The 20,994-nt window shown below is 42.7% G+C and overlaps 9 protein-coding genes across 9 annotated transcripts; 2 read left to right on the forward strand and 7 right to left on the reverse strand.

Moving 5' to 3' along the window:
- Positions 1-103: 103 nt before the first annotated feature.
- K450DRAFT_234882 (uncharacterized protein) lies at positions 104-1,769 on the reverse strand. The gene is made up of 6 exons (XM_051587997.1): positions 1,395-1,769; positions 1,266-1,331; positions 1,029-1,203; positions 511-960; positions 369-445; positions 104-302 (listed from the first exon to the last, which is right to left on the reverse strand). Exons 1-6 carry the CDS (start codon positions 1,630-1,632, stop codon positions 163-165), a joined length of 1,146 nt encoding a protein of 381 aa, XP_051445855.1. The 5' UTR covers positions 1,633-1,769; the 3' UTR covers positions 104-162.
- K450DRAFT_234889 (uncharacterized protein) lies at positions 1,669-2,177 on the reverse strand. The gene is made up of 3 exons (XM_051587998.1): positions 2,056-2,177; positions 1,967-1,996; positions 1,669-1,907 (listed from the first exon to the last, which is right to left on the reverse strand). Exons 1-3 carry the CDS (start codon positions 2,119-2,121, stop codon positions 1,827-1,829), a joined length of 177 nt encoding a protein of 58 aa, XP_051445856.1. The 5' UTR covers positions 2,122-2,177; the 3' UTR covers positions 1,669-1,826.
- A 202-nt stretch (positions 2,178-2,379) lies between these two features.
- K450DRAFT_234894 (uncharacterized protein) lies at positions 2,380-4,001 on the forward strand. Its single transcript, XM_051587999.1, has 3 exons — positions 2,380-2,650; positions 2,717-2,891; positions 2,954-4,001. The coding sequence occupies exons 1-3, from the start codon at positions 2,472-2,474 to the stop codon at positions 3,842-3,844; spliced, it is 1,245 nt and encodes a 414-aa protein (XP_051445857.1). The 5' UTR covers positions 2,380-2,471; the 3' UTR covers positions 3,845-4,001.
- Positions 4,002-4,648: 647 nt separating this feature from the next.
- Positions 4,649-6,055, reverse strand: K450DRAFT_172982 (uncharacterized protein; the record flags this gene model as incomplete). The annotated part of the gene is made up of 4 exons (XM_051584167.1): positions 4,649-4,916; positions 4,976-5,232; positions 5,306-5,646; positions 5,713-6,055. The coding sequence occupies 4 exons, from the start codon at positions 6,053-6,055 to the stop codon at positions 4,649-4,651; spliced, it is 1,209 nt and encodes a 402-aa protein (XP_051445858.1).
- A 3,119-nt stretch (positions 6,056-9,174) lies between these two features.
- Positions 9,175-11,913, reverse strand: K450DRAFT_270635 (uncharacterized protein; the record flags this gene model as incomplete). Its single annotated transcript, XM_051592972.1, has 8 exons — positions 9,175-9,194; positions 9,286-9,342; positions 9,408-9,466; positions 9,528-10,296; positions 10,360-10,685; positions 10,764-11,488; positions 11,553-11,770; positions 11,871-11,913. 8 exons carry the CDS (start codon positions 11,911-11,913, stop codon positions 9,175-9,177), a joined length of 2,217 nt encoding a protein of 738 aa, XP_051445859.1.
- Positions 11,914-13,157: 1,244 nt separating this feature from the next.
- Positions 13,158-15,690, reverse strand: K450DRAFT_299106 (uncharacterized protein). Its single transcript, XM_051593698.1, has 5 exons — positions 15,005-15,690; positions 14,838-14,935; positions 14,723-14,768; positions 14,528-14,661; positions 13,158-14,447 (listed from the first exon to the last, which is right to left on the reverse strand). The coding sequence occupies exons 1-5, from the start codon at positions 15,636-15,638 to the stop codon at positions 13,227-13,229; spliced, it is 2,133 nt and encodes a 710-aa protein (XP_051445860.1). The 5' UTR covers positions 15,639-15,690; the 3' UTR covers positions 13,158-13,226.
- A 236-nt stretch (positions 15,691-15,926) lies between these two features.
- Positions 15,927-18,137, reverse strand: K450DRAFT_299107 (uncharacterized protein). Its single transcript, XM_051593699.1, has 7 exons — positions 18,047-18,137; positions 17,954-17,975; positions 17,590-17,893; positions 17,436-17,521; positions 17,077-17,347; positions 16,503-16,968; positions 15,927-16,429 (listed from the first exon to the last, which is right to left on the reverse strand). Exons 1-7 carry the CDS (start codon positions 18,119-18,121, stop codon positions 16,145-16,147), a joined length of 1,509 nt encoding a protein of 502 aa, XP_051445861.1. The 5' UTR covers positions 18,122-18,137; the 3' UTR covers positions 15,927-16,144.
- Positions 18,138-18,496: 359 nt separating this feature from the next.
- Positions 18,497-19,471, forward strand: K450DRAFT_234905 (uncharacterized protein). Its single transcript, XM_051588000.1, has 5 exons — positions 18,497-18,527; positions 18,624-18,704; positions 18,776-18,969; positions 19,078-19,165; positions 19,230-19,471. The coding sequence occupies exons 1-5, from the start codon at positions 18,525-18,527 to the stop codon at positions 19,395-19,397; spliced, it is 534 nt and encodes a 177-aa protein (XP_051445862.1). The 5' UTR covers positions 18,497-18,524; the 3' UTR covers positions 19,398-19,471.
- K450DRAFT_234911 (uncharacterized protein) lies at positions 19,446-20,975 on the reverse strand. The gene is made up of 9 exons (XM_051588001.1): positions 20,924-20,975; positions 20,777-20,855; positions 20,656-20,714; positions 20,448-20,578; positions 20,215-20,385; positions 20,029-20,148; positions 19,746-19,959; positions 19,574-19,680; positions 19,446-19,490 (listed from the first exon to the last, which is right to left on the reverse strand). The coding sequence occupies exons 1-9, from the start codon at positions 20,952-20,954 to the stop codon at positions 19,461-19,463; spliced, it is 942 nt and encodes a 313-aa protein (XP_051445863.1). The 5' UTR covers positions 20,955-20,975; the 3' UTR covers positions 19,446-19,460.
- Between the last annotated feature and the right edge of the window lie 19 nt (positions 20,976-20,994).

Below are 20,994 nucleotides of genomic sequence, written 5' to 3' on the forward strand. Positions count from 1 at the left end.
TATAAACTATCTAATCCCATTTTTTCAGATATATAGTGTGCATAGATAGCGTCCCATTTCGATAATTCCAATACATGTTATATCAAAAATGTTTCTTAACAAAAGGTATGAAGTGATTTACTGCAAAAGACGTCAATTTTTAATGATAAAAGCAGAGTGATGTTACAAAATAAATAACAGGTTAACATCAATGGGATGAGAAGACGAAAGCTGGGGTCTTTGTGAGTATTTTTCCTTCAAAATTTGTCGAACTACGTTCAGTAGCTGTTGATAAGACAAATTGCGATTCTGTCGTAGGGCAGCTAAATCAAACGGTACCCACGTTAGCACCTTCTCTCAAGTACACGCCAATTTGTACATTTACTTACTTGTGAACGCGTAACTCATAGCACCAGTGTTCATACCGGCTTCATTGGCATCTGCAGATGTCTGATCATCCTTACAACTAAAAACGAAGAGTTGGTTGGTTACATGCATGTTGTAAGCAATCATCTAGTGAGTTTCACTTACCCAGAAAACATAATAACATCGGCAGGAGAACTTTTGTTTGCCCTATTTTGTTCTGTGACATTTTTACCGTTCATAAACTTCTTTCCTAATCCCATCACTGAAGACATTGCGCCACCAAGATTTCCAGACGCATATGCTAGTCCAGCAGTGAGCAGCCCACTTCCAGCATCCTTGAACATATTTTGTTCTTTTAATACACCTTGTGTGCTGTATATATAAGGTAAGTCGAGTGCAGTGCCGGAATGGCAACTGTCGAACACGGCAGTCAGTCTACAACCAGGGGGTAGTGGTCGAACCATGATATCGTGCATGATATCGTCAGTAATTTGTCCAGAATCATTGGGATACATCTTGTGATCCACTGGGTAAATGGTTTCATCATAGCCATCGTCTTCGTCTCCATCAACATCTCTAACGCGACCGCCGTGTCCACTATAGTGGTAAAAGAAACTACAATTTTTGCGTCAATCATCAGATCTGGCTTGTATTTCCTTACGACCATGGCTATAATTACTTACGAGTCATTCGGGCGGGCATCGTGTATAAGCCATTGCATGCCAGATATAATATTCTGTTTGGTGGGAACAAATTTGGGGTCTCGTTGATCGTCCGTCAAAACGACCATGTCCTCCTGTCGGAAGCCGTACATGGAGATCAAAAAGCTCTTGACATTATGTACATCATTGATACAGCCTGAGCAAAATTGTGAGTTGCGTTTGATTGTTATGAAGGGATGCTACCAAAAAAGTACTGACCTTTAAGTTCATTTGGTGAGTTGAAATAATTGATGCCAACTAGTAGTGCCCTTTTACGCCCTTGACCTGTAAAGGTTGTCAATATGTTTCAAAGAGTATAGTTTCAATCTGAACCACAATAATATTTACAATTCGATAGCTGAAACGAGGGTGGAGGTCTATTCTGAAGCTGAGGGTGAACATGCATGTAGAATTGTTGATTTTGATTTTGATTTTGATTTTGTTGACCACCGGGGGGACCGTATGGTACTGGTGAAGGAGCCTGATTGTGAGATGAATAAGGCGGTTGCGGGTAGTTGGCAACGTTGAGTGGGGGGTCATTAGGTCTGAAGACGGGATCGGGACCTAGAGGACTGATTGTTAACATATAAAATTTGACAGCGTGGTGAGAGTTATCATTTACCTGAGTATGGTGGAGGTCTTATCTGTCCACTCTGAGGAGGAGGAGGGGGGTATGGGCTACCACTGGGAGGACCGTATGACCCACCGCCGCCAGGTGGAGGATATGGGGGCGGTGCAAACTAGTGATTAGGTACGAGTTAAAAAAAGCAGTTGGCACTACTAGCTGTAAGACGGGCTGAGTACCTGTTGCTGCGGAGGAGGCGGATAATGACCCCGTGAATTTGGAGGTGGTGGTGGATACTATGGCTTAATCAGTATCGTTGAGAATGAGATGCGCAACGTTGTTTCAGATCACTTACAGGCGCATTATGTTGCGGAGGAGGGGGATACTAATTGTCGGTCAGTAATCTGTATTCACAGGAGAATAGCTTTTGAAATTGACAATTACCTGTTGTTGCTGAGGAGGTGGAGGAGGATATTGATTATACGATCCGTAGTTGCCTGGGTAACTCATGGTTTGAAGTTGGTGAAGGAAAGTTGAGATTCTTGAGAAAACAGGTTAAATGTGGCAGAATTTCATATTCAGACTCTAGCTGCGCGCTAAAGGTACGTGTCCTGTTCATAAATTTCATGTTCTCGGCTTTAATCCTCTGCAAGCATATATTTATCGATTGATAGTAAAAGTCTTTATCGACTGTTGATTTTTATATATATGACTCGATTTGAATGGATATTCGCTTTCATGGCACCTCTGGAGTGTAATACAATGATGGTCAAATTCTGAAAAATAAAAGCGTTAAAAGCGTTGCAAGTACACAGTCACACAGTATTACTTGTTCGGCTTGATCCTCGACTATTTAATCCATGAGTACGACTAGCCGCATTGCTTGCAAATTTTATCAGCAAGGCAGGTGTCTCAAAGGAGCAAACTGTAACTTCTCGCATACAATTGGTACAGCCAACAACAACAATAACAATGCATCTTGGGGCAGCAAACCTGCTTTTGGCGGAAGCGCGGCGCCGAATGAGATGCCAAAGTACAAGTAAGCCGCTGCTAACAAAAGCATTTACTAAACAGTGATCTTATAATTAACTTACTACCTTTACAGTGAAACGTCGCTGAAATCCGATTTGGCTTCCCAAGAGAAACCTGTTTGGGATCTTAGTGTGTATGGTCCAGCGAAAGAAGAACCTAACTTGATAGTCGGAACGGACCGCAGCTTTGAGGAAGACAGATTAAAGTATTATTTATCAAGGCTACAAAGTGGAAACGAGAACCAATTCGTAAGTGCATGGATATTATTTGATCTTGATACCATGGATTAACGTATTGATTATCCAAATAGCTTCAAGAACGCGAGCAGGCCTTGCAAGTCATGAATCAGCAAGTGAACGCAATAGTCAATAACCCAACAGCAGCCATACAGCATTTCAATGGTCAAAAAAGTAAAGATTCCTCAGCGTTTGGTAGCTCTTCAAATACTGCACAATTTGAGCCATTCGTGAGTAATTCTGGATTCGGTTCCGGTGGAGGATTTGGAAACACAGGGAGTGCGTTTGGCAACAACAGTACCAGTGCTTTTGGGAACACTGGTAGTGCATTTGGTGCTGGCGCTAATAAACAGCCGACCAGCGCATTTGGAGGTAGCGCATTTGGAGGAAGTGCCTTTGGTAATACCGGCAGCGCCAGCACTGCACCAGCATTTGGATCAACAGGATTTGTGAATAACTCAGCATTTGGAAACATGTCACAACCGTCTACAAGCGCGTTTGGCAACACAGGTAGTGCCTTTGGCGGCGCAACTCCGAATCAATCGGCATTTGGCGCAACCTCTTCGATGGGAGGATTTGGTAGTACGCCAGCGTTTGGCGCACCATCTGCAGTTGGGGCACAACCTAACAGTATGATGTCGGCAGCCCCGACTTCTGCGTTTGGCTCGACTACATCTATGGGACAACCTACTGCATTCGGCATGCCGCCACAATCTTCACAACCATTCGGCAGTACACAACCCGCTACAGCATTTGGTTCTGCATCACAGCCAACAACAGGATTTGGAGCTGCCCCCCCTACAAATGCAGGGTTCGGCTCAGGCTTTGGTGCACAACCTACAGCACAGCAACAACCCTTGAATATAGCAAGTACTGATGTTCCTTCCGAGCAACAAGCTTTTCTTGCTCCAACATTCCAATACAAGATGATTCCAGAAGAAGAACCACCAGCTCAGCTACGATAAACAACTGTATAACTGGGTTGATCCTAACATTAGATATTTTACATTGGCATAGTTTGTGAGTACTTTATCCTACTGACATCAAGGTCAACCTGAGTATATCCCACTTCCAAAAATCACATCACCACAATAAAGAACGTAAACGATTAAAAATTTAAAATGTGTAAGTCATGATTGTCGTTACATGATGAATGCGGAGAAACGTATGGTATGTTTCAATGCGATGTTTGCCCTTGTCTTTACTGCATCGTCATTTTAATTGAGTTAAGCTCTGGTCAGCCAATACAGATATCAAACTAGAGGTATAAATCCTATTCCGACAAGTGTCTTTTGCAAGAAGAAAAAAACGTCTGTGCTGCTTTCTACCAGCGCGCATCTCCCACGTAAATAAAAGAACATAGCAATCAGTTTTCCAATTACGCAAAGTATTTATTTTCAAACGCAAATTGTTTTGCAATAAACAGTTGTAGAGTACATAGGGTTAGGAATTCACAGCAGGTTACCTGGACGCCTTGAAAGGTACTTTTTAATACAGTTGATATGAACAAGAGCTTTTCAAGGTATCCAAGCAACGGTTAAAAAAATGTATAAGGCTACTGAATCATCCCGACTCCCCGGTATCACCTATCTATGTACACCCATTCGACATTTTACACTATGAACAAAGTCATCACTCTCTATCGCTCGTTAATGGCTTCGGCTCGGGCTCGTGATATCTACTCCATATTCGACACAGCTTGTGGCAGCTGAGTCTCGTCTTGACGATTCTTGTTAGCTTCGGTGTTGTTCTGGTCTTCATCCTGACCATTAATCAACGGAATCAATTTTTCGACCTCTGTAATAAGACAAGCCATGGTTAGTTATGGGCCGTCTTGGAGAATCAAGTTGGGAAAACGTCGCTTCGTACTTACTTTGAATAAGGTGCTTTCCATAAGTGTATTTCTTCAAAGATTGCATATGTGGCTTGATCTTAGTGACCAACAACTCGCGTTGGTCGTCATCTACAACGTCCAGCATTTTCTGGACTACATAATTTGCATATTGATCCTTCATCATAGAGACCAAGGGCGAGGTGCTACAAAGTGGGATTAGCAATGATGGAATTGATAAAAGTCAATATGTAGATATGCTTACCCATCCGATTTGGTCTGAAGTACTTCTTCGATCAACAGTTGGCGATCTCTCTTGCTACCATAATCGACACATTTCTCAACGACATTACTGGCAAATTTGTGTTTGCTCAGCTGGAGAACCTGACCACGAATTTTAGACACAACCATAGATTTGTCCGCCTCGCGACCACGCTCAAGAATGTGCTGGATGACATAGTTTCCATATTGATCTTGAACAAGCTGCGCAGTGCACCGGTGTAACTCATCGAGCAATGGACCCTAATGAAAACAAGATATCAGCAAACTGGTTCTGAGGATTGCATCATGAAGGTAAATGTAAAAAAGGACTTACAGTTTGACCTTCAGTACAGTGTTCAAACATTCTTTGTATGACCCGGCAACCGTAAGGATGGGTTGCCAAACTGTAGACTTGTCCATGGAAAGCATCAATAATGAACTGTATATGTTGAGCAGGAACACGTTCAATAGCCTTTTGGATGACGTGGTTGCCATTTTGATCTTTGACACACTTCAAAACAGTTCCATCCAACTCGCGAACCAATGATGCTTGCTGATCGGTAAGAACATGCTCTAAAGCCTTTTGAACAACACGACATCCATACATCTGCAGCGACAAAGTCAAAACATGACCTTCCATTTGCTTGGCCAAAATGGTTTTTTGCATTTGATTTCCTAAAATTCACAGAATGAGTTGAAAAGGCCAGACCAAGCGAAACAACTACAAAATTGTGTACATACCATGCTCGAAAAACTTTTGTAGCACATAGTTGCCAAAAACATCCGTCATCAACTGCAGAGCGTTGGGCAAAACCTCCTCAAACACAAGATTCTTCTCTTCGCTATTGGCAGTCTCCAACTTTTGTTGGATAAAGCGTGAACCATGTTGATCACCGCTAAATTCTACAATATGACCAGCAATATCCTTCAAGTCAAACTTGCGACTCTTTGAGTTTCTGAAGTCCTCTAACAGCTGACTGCGGATGCCAAGTGTAACATCGGATGCAGGTTGAGGAGAACGGACATTCAAGTCTGGAGTAGCGTTTCGAGGTCTAGCAATGCCTTGGTTATTGAAAGGCTGCATTTGGTGCTGCATGAGAAGCTGTTCACGAGCAGCGAGCAACTGCTGTTGTTGCTGGATCAAGACTTGCTGTTGCTGCACTTGCAAAGCTCGCAACTTCTTATCGTTGATATGACCCATGGGTCCCTTCACATTTGCGTGAGCACCAGGAATACCTAGCCCAGCAGGAGCAGTCAATGGACCGTTAGGTCCCAAGCCCATAGCAGCGGCAGCGGCGGCAATAGATGTTGTTCCTTGAGAATTGTTATACTGGTTACGCTTGAAATTCATATAATCAGGTTCATATCCTCTGGGCATGTTCTGCTGTTGCTGTTGAGAACGACGATACATCATGTCATTGGGAACATTGGGTCCACCATAGTAGTCAGATGTTAGAGGTCCACGATTGTATTCGTCTCTACCGTCCCACGCTGCTGAATCTGCCAAGTTGTCATTGACATTATCCATGCGAGGAGAATTGAAGCCATGGAACTGAGCCAACGGATTAGGGCTGGCCGCACCATTATCGCCGTAGAAATGAGCATCGTATCCAGATGAAGCGTTCGATTGTAGGCCACGAACTTGATGATAAGGAGAGAAATTGTCCTCATCGTTAAGACCCAAGCTATTCAATTGCCTATTGAGGGATTCTTGCTGAGAGTCAAAAACTCGAGAATTGATGTAATCTTGATCTTGCTCGGGCCCATCAAAATTTCTTGAAGGAGGAGTTGAATTAGAGCGCGCGGGTGGTGGGGAGCTAAAAGTGTTCCTGATAGGAGGGGACAGCGCTCTCAAGGCGTTTATGCGTGAAATAGCAACAGATTTCTGTTGGTTATCATGCATGGATGCCTGGAATCCAGACTGGCCACCGCCTTGTTGTGAGTCATGGTGCCTCTGATTAGGTGACATAGCTGAGCTAACATTGGTGTTCGCATTACGTTGTTGTGAGTTGACATCTTTGTAATCCGAATTTCTGTATTGGTCACGATATTGCTTTTGCAAAGCGTCAAATTCAGCAGAGCTCATATCATCAGAACCAAGACCCATGGCATTTTGGCGCTGTGAGCCGTCTTGAAGACCAAAGAGAGGCGAAGGAGTACGGGGAAAATCCTGGAGAAAAAATGCGATGCGTTAAAATTGGCTATAGGTCCAGTCACTCTAAAAATCCATAATTGCTTACATCTTGAATCATGTCAAACAGACGGCCTCTACGGCTGAAACCCGAATTAGCGTTGTCGTCCATGATGGGAGATTTAACGCCTGACCTCTGTTGCTTCGGTGCTTGTCTAACATTTTGTTGATGCCCATATCCAGCATGACTATCAACTCCATATTGCTGTGTATGGCGAATATGTTGCTGGTGTTGGTCAGCTTCGTTATCAGCTTAAGTGAGAAAAAAAAAACAAACAAAAAATTTAGATCCGCTGATTTTGCTCACTTAAATAATTTTATGATGTCCTTACCACTATCCGAAAACGCATGTCTGGATGAAGGATTGTTCCAAAGGTTCCAGGTCTGCGATCCATCGTAGCCAGTAGAATGAGTTGGAGTGTCAGAACCGAGACTGTCTTGTTGATAAAGTCCCAAGTCACCAGCTAATTGATTGACACAAGAAGAATATTTGCGTCAGTTGGTGGCAGTAATACCTATATGGCTGATGAAAAAACATACCTTGCGAAGGGGGAGCGCTATTTATACGGTCTTGGGACATATCTCCCAGTAAGCCGTTGTTGGGATTATTGAAAAGGTCGTAGTCCATCTTGCCATGAATTAAAGCTGCCAGCTAACGAAATGAAGATGGAGAAGGTTAATACAAGATGATTCATTGCAATGCTTCCGCTTTGAAGGGTATACAGAAAAATCAAACTCGTATTATCGGGAATTCAGCGCTTTTGGTGCTTAATACGATTCGAATGTCTGCAATCTCGCCTTCAAGTGGATATATAACACCGGGACACACTTGCATCCCATCTTCGGCAGATGCAAGTCAGTCCGTAAAGAGAAGATCTTGATGCACTCACCTGTCCTTGAGGTTGATTAGTTGCTTTTGGTTGATAAATATCAGCTTGCTGTGAATTTGCAGGGATTGTTGGCTGATCGTCAAGAAAGTTTCTCGGCATCATAACAGGGCCTTGGTACATGAAACCTGAGGCTGGGAAAAAAGAATGACAGCCGAATTAATCCGTTATATTATACAACTGGCGAGCAGTGGTAATATACAAAAACGGGACCGAAAGCGATGTCGACGAGTAAATTTGCACAGGCAAGTCGACACGAGATGTGATGCGAAGAGCGAAGGGCAAATTTTTGAACAGTTGCGCCTTTTTGTTGTGTGCCAGCAAATTTGTGTGACAGATGCATCTGTAATTTTCAAACAGCGCTTTTTTTTGCAGGGTGTGCAGGCAAAGAAAAAGTGACTGCTGAACGGCAACCAGCACTGGCATGATAGATGAGGTAGCGTCGTTTAGGTCAGTTACATACTACTGAAATCAAGCACGTATGAATATGACTATCTGAAAATCTAGTTTTAAAGATAGCTACAAATGATATGTTTATGACCGCCAAAATCACTTTTCTGATGTTCTGAGATCAAATTCGTTTAAAACAGCAATAGAGAGGCTTTGTACTTTCCTGGACTGAAAGTCAATCACAGCTATGGCAATATCCAACGAGCTCACTGCTGTATTTATTATTAATTTTATGACGACAACATTTGTAGCCCGTGAACCCATTTTTCATCGATGAGGCTTTCTTTAAAAAATCAAAAACTTGTTCTGGACATTTCTCGGTTCTAATTCTTTTTTATGTTTCGTTTCAGCAAAATATTCAGCAAAGTAAATATTTGGGAACTTCCAAGTTTAAAAGCGCTACATATTCATTAACGATAGGCCCATTGGATCAATCGTTGACATCACAAACATTCAACCGTAAATCCAGCCCAAACATGTACGCATGCATACAATATAGTTCAAATGGAAGTTGCAGTAAATCTTTGAATAAAATTCGTTTATTGATCTCCTTTAGTTCATATAAATATGGCTGCATTGCTGAATATGAGGTGAAATGATTCACTGGACGTCTCATATCAGTAGAACGTGGGCCGTCTAGCAGATTTAATGTTTCATTGTGACCATAGCTGAGGTCTACAAGCACTGGGAGTAGTCTAAAGAAAGTTACGAGTAATCGGCGTTAATTAATTTTTTTTTGGGCACTTGAGTTTGTGTCGGGTCATGAACATAAAATGGGATACTTACAAGGGTTGCTTACTGTGCAGGTGTATCCACCAGAGCAGCATGTAGGACCGGAGAAGTCTACGAAGACAAGTAATTAGGTTTTGAAGGGGAAGAGGGAAAAAAAGGTAGAAATTGACACTTACTGATACCACCGCATTGACCCCATCGAGCAGCGCAAGCACCAGTGCTAGTAGGAGATGCACTATAATCGATTATCAGAACAAGCTCTAAACAGACGAAAATCAATGAAATCCAAAACTTACGAGGTGGTAGTGGTGGTGGTGGTAGTGGTAGTGGTGGTAGTAGTAGGCTTGGAGGTGGTGGTGGAAGAGGAGGTTGCAGTTCCAGTAGCAGAAGTAGTGGTGGTGGTGGTGCTGTTGTTGAGCAGCATGTCAATCACGGCGTGGGCAATAGCAATATCAGCTTGAGCCCAGAAACGATGGTAAGTAATGACAGGAGCAGCTCCGCCGTTGAGGTAAGCTTGGACCTTGGGGAAGTTGGGATCAGTCTTGTACTTGCTGCGAATAGACAAGAAAGTACTGCTGCTGTCAATCACGTCTCCATTAGGCATAGCACCAACCCAGCCGGAAGGAACGGTCAAGGCATCGTTGAATTGAGAGTAATCAGCGCGGGTTTCAGGAGCGGCAACACCTTGGCCATCATAGTACAGAGTCCACATTCTATCAAGCAAATTTTGAGCCAAAGTAGTAGCGGAGGTATCAGCAGCCTTAACACCATAGTATGCCAAAGCCTTAGCAACAGCAGCGGCAACACCGAGATCTGGAGCGCCGGTGGATTGAGAAGTGACAACAACGTGAAGGTTAGTGTTAGCAGCAGGGCTGGAAGGATTCCATGTCTCAGGCTGACCAGTCCAGTTGAGACCTCCAGGCATTGAGAACGAGCCATCAGAAGTCAAGGTAACGACCTTCTTAACCCAGCCGATCCAGTTGGTCAAAAGAGTAGAAACCTTGGAATCGCCAGTAACGTAGTAATATTCAGCAACACGTTCCATGGACCAGGCTTGCATACCGACTGAAAGTACAATTGTTACAAGGTGATCAATAGAAATACATGAACTGGGGATATGTTACTTACACCATTGGTTGGACGGAGGGTCATGGTACACAGGTTCCCAGTCGTAGCCCATACCGTAGAAGGTAGGAGTTCCAGCAGGGTAAGTCTTATAGGCACCTTGCCAGCTGTTGGTAGCACCACCAGCGATAGCACCTTCAGAAGATTGAAGCCATTTGTAGAATTCGATTTGACGACCAAGCGATGTGGTCCAGTCACCAACAGCTGAAGGCGAAGCAGGCTTGAATGCCGATTGGGTGGAGAGGACCCAAGCAGTGAGAGGGTTTTGGTAACCAAAATGAGCATAAGAGGAACCAATACGCCAAGCCCAACCGCCGCTGGTAGACAAACTAGGGATATCAAAAGATGTTAACATCACGCTTGTGGTAAATCAAATGACATAAACACAGTATAATATGAAGCTCTACCTTCCACCGAATGCATAGTACCATGAGAGAAGGTAATGAGCAGAGGTCTTTCCGGTTCCTCCGGCGCAGGATGGGCTTTGGCAGTCCATAACCTTAAAGTACTTATCAAAGAAAGCATATCTCAAGTAATCACCAAGTTTGGCTGCTTTAGCGACAGTGGCAGCAACATCAGCGGACTTTCCTTGAGCAGTAGCCCAAACATTGGCCCAGTAAGCAGCTTGAATACTTCTAGCATCAGCATCAGGGGCAGTGGTATATTTCCATTGCTTGGCATAAGTTGGAGGAGTAAAGAGAGAAAGGTAACCAGTACCGTCGTTTCTACCCCAGGTGAAGGTCTCACAACTGGGCTGAGGAATCGTCTTCCATACAGATTCGCTTGGGCCACGTTGGAAGGTGTTGAAGTAAGATGGCTTGGTGGTGCCATCTCCGCAGTGACCAAATCCATACCAATTGTCAACATCGAGGATCCAATGAGCACCATAAATGTTAGCGTTGCCATAAGCAGACTGCAATTCGGCGGCGAGAGGGTCCTGGCCGACAGGAACGCTTTGATATGCCGGAGGATAATCGCTGATATTGTCAGATTCTAAAGCCAAGCTGGCAGGGCTGCTGGGATTGTAGTTGGAATTGGTAGGCTGATCTGCAGCACTTGGGATCAAGTAGGTCTCAAGAATGCTCCAGGCCTTGTTGAAACCAGTCCAATCTCCAGTGACTTTTCCGTTCACCTGTGTAAAGATTATTAGAAAACTATGCTCAAAGGATAAAGCTCGTTGTAATGTTTATACATACGGCTTCAAGCCAGATATAATAGGAAAAGGCCTCAGAAGTCGATTCGTGACCATAGTCAGGAGCCTCGCACATCAAAGTTTCAACACTATGGTACGGAATGCCGAGAGAGCTGAAGTATCCATTAGTAGAGTTATGGATCTGAGAGTACAGAGTCTGGAAACGAGAGGTGTAGCCAGGAACTGCACGCTTGTCGATAGGAGAAGCAAGGACACTGTAACCTAATTTTTTCAAAATAAATGCAAGGCGATAGAAACAAAGAAAATTAGTCAGAAGCTTGATTCCATCATTTCAAATTAGCCCTTTGAACATAGCACTTACCAAAAGTGACGGCCAAGGCAGTGGAGATTGTTGTGAATTTCATCTTGACTGGATATGATATCGTCTTTGAGTGCTAGAGTTTGCTCCTTATATACATATCTTGTTCGTGTGTCGAGGAGACTGTCTCTTTCAGTTGACCGTGTAGCCACTGCGCGCCCAAATATCAATTCCATTGTACAAAATGCATATTGCCACGCGAGCACTTTCGTTTTCATCTCAAAGTCATGAACGCAGGCGTACAAATCTCAGATCACTTGTGGCGTGGAATTTAAACTCGCGTGATGAAAAAGAACGTGGGGTTAGCCCCACCGAAGCGATGGGATCTGGGAAGATGGTGGACCTCGTGTGCTTTGTGGACCGGCATACAATGTAACAATGAATGCCGTAAGCCAAAAGCAAAAGCAAAGACACGAAACGAAATGAGCTCTAATGTAAATGATGGATTGACTTCATATCAGCTAAACAGGCTTGAGATAAAATGCATTCATCATATATTTCTAGGATGCCATCAGTGATGAGCCGAAAAGGGACCAGTTTGAATTCCCATACTGGTCCTTGTGTAAGGGCGTCTTATTAAAATTACACATTACATGCCTAACCGCCACAGCATGCTAAACCATCGCCTTCTGCGAGCAGCAACCGTGAAACGTGACCCATTAATTTGTGCTGCCCAGGTAACTACCCCATACACAAAGGAAAATAAAGATGGGTCACGATGGCTTTTCATCCATCGGTGACAAGGAGGTTTTGTAGAGAAAATTTGCCTTTTACCCCAGTTGTACCCCGTTCACACCCTCAGGTCTTACTAGTACCACTCTAAATTTTCCTTGTTACAGCAACACACTGATTCAGTTCTCCATGTACCCTTCCACACTGTCTTGGAAAAATTGTATGCTAGCCGCTGATCATTTTGAAGCAAACGGATTATCGATGGTTTTGAAAATGGCAGCTGCAGCCTCTTCAACCATCTCATTCACAAGAGTGACACAATAGAAAGCGATCGTTTAATAAGTAATATTTACTCATCAGGCGGGGTTTACGTCGACCTGCTCGCCCAGTAGGTACCTTTTAGGCATTGAGAAATTTTCCATTGCAATACCTGGTCTGGATGGAGTTTACTTTTTTTTATGTGTGATACAATTACCTTAGCCGAGAAACCGTACGCTTATTTCATAAGCATTCAATTCGTGACACTGGGAGCACAAATCGTCACTTCCTTCCCACCCTATTGATTGTATGTCATCTCTCACTTTGAACACCATCCCATAACAAAATAATCTACGACTACAGATGCTTATGTTTATGTTTATGTTTATGTTTATGAGAATACTCTATATTGATATCTGAAAAGCAGTGTTACTGTCGTTCAAAATAAATAGGCTTATCCACAGGTTCTAAGGAATCGGGCCTCAGCCGAGTGAGGGATAGGCATTGCAGACTATTTTTTGTATCAATCTGATCTTGAAGTAATCGCACCGAATATACATATGGTAACTTCCGACCAATGACCTTACTAGAGACCTCGTCGAGATCCCACACATACCCAACTATTTGATTTGGATGAAGTTTCCCATCCAGTAGTCCTAACTTCATACGTAACAGAGCGGGTGTTCCATTCTGAGTCGTTTGATTCTCAACACGGGCCACGCCGAAATGCTTGTTGTGAAATAATCCCATAAAGTTATGCGCAAATTCCTCATTGTGACCATTGGCACTCGCTAAAGCGATCCTGGTACGTTCCTCTGCCACTTGTGTTTCGAAGCGATGTGTTTTCCACTTCTGAAAAGCTGAAAGAAAATTTTTTGGTCGCTTATCCAGTAAGAGATCCATAGCACACCAGGGGAGGATATTGCATAGCGGAGAGTCTTGTTGATTGGTGAAAAGAATGACTCCGCAACCTTGAGCTGGAGCCATAATGCAAGACGTTGTTATCCCGGAAATTTCGCTAAAATGACTACATACTTGCCCGTCTCTGAATGTGCTGATAGTCCATCCAAGACCATGCAATGCTGTGCCGAAATGTGGCTGACTCGATGAGGACGAAATACTATGTCCTGCAAAAATATAGTTTGAAAGGGTATCGCGAGAAACTGGTGGCACACGCTCTAGAGTCTCTGGGCCATGCATTAGACTTCTTATCCACTCAGCCATGTCGTGCACGGTGGAAAACATTCCTTTAGCCGCGGTATATTGGCTGTACAAAGTTTCAAACATCGGAATTGGAGTGTCTATCGATTGAGTCCCATAGTCGTCATATGTATATCCTGTTGCGTAAAATTTCTTGTCCCGATATCTTGTCTTGGAGTAAACTCCAGTATTCTTCAGTCCCAACGGTGTTAAAATATTTTCTTGAAGTTGATCCTTCCAACTCTTGAATGCAATGGCTTCCAAAACACGAATGGCTACAAGGTATGTAAGTTCGTTGGGAACCGAGGTTGACCTAAATGATTCAACCGCGGCTATATGTTTGAGTCTTTCCATAATCAAAGCGGGAACCTGCTTGTGTAGCCAATCTTGAGTAACTGATTGACCATGTGGGTATATGTCGGCTACGGCTAGTTCGTTATAAGGTATTCCCTAAATGAATAGTATACAGTCGATGAGCATGAACATTACATAGTTTTTTGCATTCCACACAAGATCACTTCTACTCGTACCGTTCTATTCGCCAAAAGATCTATTATGGTTGTATACTTCGAAGCAACTTCATCAGACAGTGAAAATTCTGGTATATATGTAGAAATTGGCTCGTTCCATCCAAGTTGTCCGCTCTCTGCTAACTGTGCCGCTACTGTGACCGAAAATTCAATATACATGAGATCGATTCATCGACTAAGTGACAAATTACTCACAAACAGCAATAAATGAATGCGTAAACTCTCCTATTGGCCATTGCGTCTTTCAGAGTAGAATATAATGATTAGCAAAAGCATCAAGTTAGGGAACCTATAGCATAGCTCCACTTACGGTTTCCGAAACTTTTGTCATAGTATCATTTGCTTTCCCGAAGCCTCCTTCGAAGATGATATTTCCTTCTCTTATTAGTGCGTATGCAATTCCACGAGCTAATGTAAGGTGTAGCTGACATTAGCAAAACGAGATAAAAAGATCCACTCAAAGACCAAGTGGCTCACCATGAAACTTTTGACAGCGGTCTTCAGCATATGTTCTAAATGTCTGAACAAGCTCAAAATCGGTCATTTTACTTGCACCTTTTCTTTGCAATGAGGTAAATACAGCGTCCCAGTACTCAAAATCAGCAGACATGAGAGGGTCATTTGCATCGCTCGCACGCTTCAAGAAAACCTCTGCATTGTCGATATTAAGACCAACATCAGCGATTTCTGCGGTAAATTCTTCTCTCCGAGATAGATTTTCGTTCAGCAGATGTCGCTGCTTGGTTGATTTTGACTTGGAATTCTGGTTCATGGTCAACTCATGTATCAAACGGATATATGTGGTACGAGAAGCAGTAAGACCAAATTCTTCATTTAACATGTCTGTGAGTTCAAACTGATTTTTGTATTGCTGCTCTTTTACAATCTCCAGGATCCGTTGGTGATGAACTTTATCTATACCACGCCGAGTACCGATCGGCTTATTTCGTTTTACAGAGTTCGGATCATTGGTTCTTTTGACAAGATTGCGAATGGCTGTTCTAGAAACTCCCAAATGTTCTGCAACTTTTCCAGGCTTCCACTTTGCATCTTTAGTAAGTGTGATTGCTTTGTTCACTTGCTCTGGAGTCAAATGCTTATTTCTTCCCATGTGTATCCATGTGTGGATTTGCAATTATCGATATGAATTGGGAGAATTTCAATGGCAGGGCAATAAATTTTACCGAATTTTTTGGCTGTTGGCTCAAAATCATCGAATTTCTTTTTTGTGGACCGAGCGAATTGTAGATATTCATCTTTGTTTTGTAAGCCAACATGAAATTATAGCTAAAATGTTTATGTAAATTCGCATTCAAATGTGGCATACTCGTGCTAGACAATTAATCAACATGCACTTCGTGAAATTATTGCCAGCAGATATATAAAAGCTGTATCCCTTGCACATTTAGCTTGTTTCTTTTTTCTTTTGTCTTTTGATCTTTTCTTTCATTTTATATTGGCTTTTCCGCATTAATGTGGTCATACAGTATAATACGATACTTTTGCGAGTTAACAAGATAAAAAGAAGGAACGGTAGTATTAGACAGAATACATAAATATATAGACTTTGATTAAACGAAATACGGTCACTATCGGTGAAATAATCACTGCAGTTAATTATTTGCCGTGGTTTGCAGCAATTTCTTGGAAATCATCGACGTTGACACCAAGCTCCATAGCGGCACGCTTTTCTATGGCTGGATCGTCTCCAAAAACGATTTCCATGTCTTCCAAAGACCGACCAGCTGTCTCTGGAATGAAAAAGCAAGCAATTCCCATAAGAATACAGCATCCACCAAACAAGAAATACAATCCACTAGATGTAGCAGCGATAACAACAGGGGTGATAAAAGTGATGACAATGGCAAAAAGCCAATTGGCACCGGTAGTAAGAGAAGTAGCCTGATTAAAATGGAAACAAAACCGTTGTCAGTGTTCTGATGGCACTTCTTTGACAGACAGATGTACAAATTACCTTTGCTCTGACTCTCATTGGGAAAATTTCGGCTGGATAGATGAATCCACATGCTCCCCAAGAATAGGCAAATGCCAAAGTGAAAATGAATATGAAGGCGATGACTGTATTGGTGGCAGCTGTAGAGTTCATGACGAGATTGCCATCCACCATAGAGGATTGCGTTTGGAAAACTCCTCCAATGACGAACATAGCCAAAGCTTGAATAAAAGCACCGGATATCAAAGTGGGCTTACGACCCCAACGATCAATCCAAATAACAGCAGGTAGGGTTGCAGCGAAGTTACAGATACCAGTGACTCCAGTAGCGACCAAAGAGTTGGTTGTTCCAGACAAACCGGCTGCTTGGAATATAGAGGGAGCATAGTAAAGCACACCATTGATACCGGTGAATTGCTGTGCGGATTGAATGAATACACCAATGATAGTTCTCTTTAGAACTGTGCCTTTGAATAGCTCAGCATAGCTGGAGTTTTAAGAAGTGGATGTCAGAGTCAGTACATATATGAGGTTTGGTCACACGAGAATTCTGAAGAGGGCATGTACGACTCGCTTGATATGTCAGATTACTTACCTTCTAATTTCCAGCTCGTGTTCCAGTAGGATTTCATCATGAATTTGCTTGAATTCCTTCTGAACTTCAGGGTCGTTGATATCACCATCAGCACGCATGTCAGCCAAAACCTGCAAAGCTTCCTCATTTCTGCCTTTGTCTGTAAGCCAACGTGGCGAGTAAGGCAACCAGTACATTGCTGAACCAAGACCCAAGGCAAAAATCATTTGAACGATAAAAGGCACACGCCATGCCATATCACTCTGGATATTGGAAGTTCCAAGATCAATGACTACACAAAAAAAATGGACCCGTGTAACACATGAGATAGGGATCGAGATCGTAGTTTCAAATTGTCTAAACAAGCAAATTTGACTCACAGTAACTGACAACGATACCGAACGTTATCATGAGCTGGAAAAGACAAATAAGACGGCCACGAATTTTTGGTGGTGCGATTTCAGAGCTGTACCATCAACTGTTAATAAACACTATGAAGCAACTGGATAAATTTATACTGGTCCCATTACTTACTGATACAACGGAACAGAATTTGTCAAAAGACCGTTACCGAAACCGCCAATTAATCGTCCAGCTACCATCATACCAAAGTTGGCGCCAATGATTTCGAACATGATACCAAACGCATACACGAATGATCCCGTCATGATAGTCCATTTTCTACCAATTTTGTCGGCAAACCAGCCAGTCAACAAAGATCCCAGCATAGCCGTGAGAAGAATAGCGGCGACAAATAGACCCTGATTGTAACTGTTACCATCCAAGGGAGGGAATCTAGACGTAAACTGGCTCATGGCCAAGATACCAGATATTGCACCTGATATATAGGTGAGCTACATGTGTTGCTTACTTTACGCAGCATCGTGTAGCTGCTTACCTGTGTCATAACCAGAGATAAACTGTAGAGAAAAAGGGAGACAATCAGTAAGGCGGAGTGATTGGCATTAGAAATAGAATCGAGAACACCTACACCACCAACAGCGGCTAGAATTGCAGCAACATAGAGGGCAAACTGACTGTGCTTCTTAGGGACCTCTTCAGTCATGATAATGGATGCAGAAGTTAGCAGCTAAACAAATTTGAACTTAATGATTTTTATACCCTTTATTTTCTTTTTATTTGGATACCAGCCATTCAAATAAAGTTTGATGTTACCGTGGATTTTCACACCCAGGCAAATTGTTGGCGAAGCTGCTAGTTTTGCCAATTTTGGAGATCTTAACTTCCCAACTACGGCTGCTATTTGGGCTTCATGATCTATTTTTACGCAAAACGTACCAAAGAGGGGGATATGGTGCAGGGTCACATCAGCTGGACAAGATAGTTGGTAATTAGGATTTGGAGTGCTCGCCAACCAATTGATGCGAAGAAACCCCAGTCACGCCACAATAAGCAAGGCGGGCAAAACTCAGCGGGGACCATCATCGTCCACGCCTCAGACTATAACCATGGTAAGATGGATAATAATTCTCGGACGATCGTCCGATCTTTTTTATGCTTTGCCTATCTAATCGCCTAACGGTTTCCCGGGATGTAAAACGTACTAGGCCAACGCGTCCTCGAAGAAGATCGCAGCTAACAACGCTAAGATCCTAGCTAACCTTCGCATTGGTTTCTTAGTTGTTAATGTAAGTTCCCCCTTCTGTGTTGTCCTATTTACCGACAAATAACTTACTAATCCGGACATGGAAAAAAAAAGGGTTTTTATGTTTTGTGGAGAGGCATAATGTTCTGGAAAACTTTCACATTTTCCACTCTGTTGGCGTACAGTATCACAAGTGGCATCACTTTTTACTTTTATAATGTTCTCAAGAACGCTGGCACACCAAACTACAAAGCAGATGGAAGTATTGCTAGCGGTGGTGACGATCTTAACGCAGAAGGGTTGACAGCGTGAGTTGAATTACATTTTTGTTATTTTTGCCTTTTTGCTGTTTCTCGATCTGTGGAATAGTTTCTCTGTCTTCCCGCCGATCGTAGTAACATTTTAGTTACGCGCAGTTACATGTTTGATATCATTTATATCACATGGTTTGTACATATCACCACGGCGGTAATCTCCTCCAAATTCTGGTATACCTACATTGTGGTAAGTCATCAAAAATGGATACCAAGGACACTCACAATCGATTTATTGACCTCACATTTTTTAGATTCCTGTTTACGCTGGCTTCAAATTATGGCCATTCATTGCACCATACCTCAAGAGCAGCGGTTCTACTGAGGAAAGCAATGAACCTACTGGCCCAGCAAAATCAAAGCGTCAAGCCAAGCTTGAAGAAAGAGCAAAAAAGGGACAAAACGTTAAATACAAACGATAAAATAAAATTTGCAAGTTGCAAAATACAGTTTTAATTTTATTGATTGAGTACGTGCAATTATGCTCAGTTTTGTGACATTAAGATTTGTTGTTTCTAATGAAGGTTGGTTGCAATAGATGCGGAATGTTAGTATGGGATTTAAACCTTTTGTGTACGCTGCTTTCGATGTTGCTTACCAATTGTCGGACTTGTTCCTGTTGACCTGGGGGTAATGCAGCAATGTCTGCATCGCTCAGTTGAAGGACTTGCATAAGAAGTGCTCTCTGTTGCTGTTGCAAATCATCTAAAACGTTTCGATATTGTCAATATGCATTGGCACCTCCATTACAAACCATCAGCGACACTTACTTGTTCCTGCCGGAGGCATGGGAGCGGGTGGCTGTGGCATGCCTGGCACTGGGTTCATCATTGGTTCGGGTTGCTGATAAGGCATTTGTGGGTTTGGCGATCGGAAATGCTGCTGTTGACCTGCGTTTGAAATCTTTGGAGGTGGAGGTACATTTTGGGGCATGGGAGGCGGCGCCGCTGCATTGGCTGTTGTAGGTGCATTGGTCAATATTCGCTAGGAGACGAGCACAGTTCAGTATCAAATTCCCTCAAAGTACTTTTTTCATAGATCTGTTCTACTCACCGATATCATGTTAGGATCAACAATATTCATCATAATCATTGCTTGGAACAAAGCATAAGTTATTTGAGGGTTTGTGTTTAAGAATTTTCGCGTGTAATCTGGTGAATCCGTAGCGAGTTGCTATTGAACAAAATCTTTAGCGCCTTCCGTCCATTCGATGTCAGTTTATAGCTTTTAAATAATCACCTTCATCTGCGTCATCAAGGTATACAGCTGTTGAGGGTTCATTGAGGCTAGCGTTCCAGATATTTGGTCAGTAGCTGATCTGGAATCTGGTGTAGGACCGACGTTGGGCATATTTGTTTGCTGCATCGGAGGAGGCGCTGATCGTGGTGGTTGGTTTGGCATCCTTCGGTTCTTCATAGTCATAATTTAGTAACAATGTTTCGTCACATATATGAATTTGATCAAATACATACATCGTGTGCCCGCTCCCGCTGGCGCTGCGCTTCTATCGCTGGATCCATATCTGCATAATCGACTCGAAGCTGACGCCCTCCCAATTCGTATCCATTCAAATTTCGAACGGCACTTGAGGCGGTTTCAGCATCTTTTCAAAAACAGATTGCCAATCGCCTAGTGAGCATTCAGATAATCGCGAAGCTGAAGACTATAGTGATAATATACCTTGGAATTCGCAAAAACCGTAGCCTTTTGGCTTTCCTGTGTCCTTATCAAAAACAAGTCTATCATTGTAAAAGTTAGTACTTGATAATGCTGTTAAAGTATAACACGTCTGGTTTCTAACCTAAATGACTCTACTGGGCCAACTTCCTTAAAGACATCAATCAATTGTTCTTCTGTGCAGTCGAATGGAATGTTTCCAACTATTGTTAAGTTGAGGGCATTAGTGGTTATGCGTATAATATTATGCTGTGCCAAACTTCAATCGTACCAAATACTACGCGTGATCCTCTTCCAGCCATAACTTAACAAAGGATCTGTTTAGTTTGCCACTGCTCGAAA

The sequence above is a fragment of the Umbelopsis ramanniana genome, assembly GCF_025399195.1.
Source record: "Umbelopsis ramanniana AG unplaced genomic scaffold K450scaffold_18, whole genome shotgun sequence".
In the NCBI taxonomy this organism is placed as follows: Eukaryota; Fungi; Mucoromycota; class Umbelopsidomycetes; order Umbelopsidales; family Umbelopsidaceae; genus Umbelopsis; species Umbelopsis ramanniana.

Excerpts from the sequence above, each read along its gene's own strand:
- K450DRAFT_234882 (XM_051587997.1), bottom strand. The coding sequence starts at position 1,632 with ATGTTAACAATCAGTCCTCTAGGTCCCGATCCCGTCTTCAGACCTAAT. Across the intron at positions 1,332-1,394 it reads CTCGTTTCAGCTATCGAATT|GTCAAGGGCGTAAAAGGGCA; the intron begins GTAAATATTATT and ends CAACCTTTACAG. Across the intron at positions 303-368 it reads TATGAGTTACGCGTTCACAA|CTGCCCTACGACAGAATCGC; the intron begins GTAAGTAAATGT and ends CGTTTGATTTAG.
- K450DRAFT_234889 (XM_051587998.1), bottom strand. The coding sequence starts at position 2,121 with ATGAGTTACCCAGGCAACTACGGATCGTATAATCAATATCCTCCTCCA. Across the intron at positions 1,997-2,055 it reads CACCTCCTCAGCAACAACAG|TATCCCCCTCCTCCGCAACA; the intron begins GTAATTGTCAAT and ends ACCGACAATTAG. Across the intron at positions 1,908-1,966 it reads CTCCGCAACATAATGCGCCT|TATCCACCACCACCTCCAAA; the intron begins GTAAGTGATCTG and ends ATTAAGCCATAG.
- K450DRAFT_234894 (XM_051587999.1), top strand. The coding sequence starts at position 2,472 with ATGAGTACGACTAGCCGCATTGCTTGCAAATTTTATCAGCAAGGCAGG. Across the intron at positions 2,651-2,716 it reads AATGAGATGCCAAAGTACAA|TGAAACGTCGCTGAAATCCG; the intron begins GTAAGCCGCTGC and ends CTACCTTTACAG. Across the intron at positions 2,892-2,953 it reads GTGGAAACGAGAACCAATTC|CTTCAAGAACGCGAGCAGGC; the intron begins GTAAGTGCATGG and ends TTATCCAAATAG.
- K450DRAFT_299106 (XM_051593698.1), bottom strand. The coding sequence starts at position 15,638 with ATGGGAAGAAATAAGCATTTGACTCCAGAGCAAGTGAACAAAGCAATC. Across the intron at positions 14,769-14,837 it reads TGACAAAAGTTTCGGAAACC|ACGCAATGGCCAATAGGAGA; the intron begins GTAAGTGGAGCT and ends CTACTCTGAAAG. Across the intron at positions 14,662-14,722 it reads GCATTCATTTATTGCTGTTT|TAGCGGCACAGTTAGCAGAG; the intron begins GTGAGTAATTTG and ends TTTCGGTCACAG.
- K450DRAFT_299107 (XM_051593699.1), bottom strand. The coding sequence starts at position 18,121 with ATGACTGAAGAGGTCCCTAAGAAGCACAGTCAGTTTGCCCTCTATGTT. Across the intron at positions 17,348-17,435 it reads CGGTATCGTTGTCAGTTACT|TCATTGATCTTGGAACTTCC; the intron begins GTGAGTCAAATT and ends TTTTTTGTGTAG. Across the intron at positions 16,430-16,502 it reads CAATGAGAGTCAGAGCAAAG|GCTACTTCTCTTACTACCGG; the intron begins GTAATTTGTACA and ends CATTTTAATCAG.
- K450DRAFT_234905 (XM_051588000.1), top strand. Across the intron at positions 18,705-18,775 it reads TTGGTTTCTTAGTTGTTAAT|GGTTTTTATGTTTTGTGGAG; the intron begins GTAAGTTCCCCC and ends GGAAAAAAAAAG. Across the intron at positions 18,970-19,077 it reads AACGCAGAAGGGTTGACAGC|TTACATGTTTGATATCATTT; the intron begins GTGAGTTGAATT and ends AGTTACGCGCAG.
- K450DRAFT_234911 (XM_051588001.1), bottom strand. The coding sequence starts at position 20,954 with ATGGCTGGAAGAGGATCACGCGTAGTATTTG. Across the intron at positions 20,149-20,214 it reads CCTTGATGACGCAGATGAAG|CAACTCGCTACGGATTCACC; the intron begins GTGATTATTTAA and ends TTTGTTCAATAG. Across the intron at positions 19,960-20,028 it reads TTGATCCTAACATGATATCG|CGAATATTGACCAATGCACC; the intron begins GTGAGTAGAACA and ends CTCGTCTCCTAG.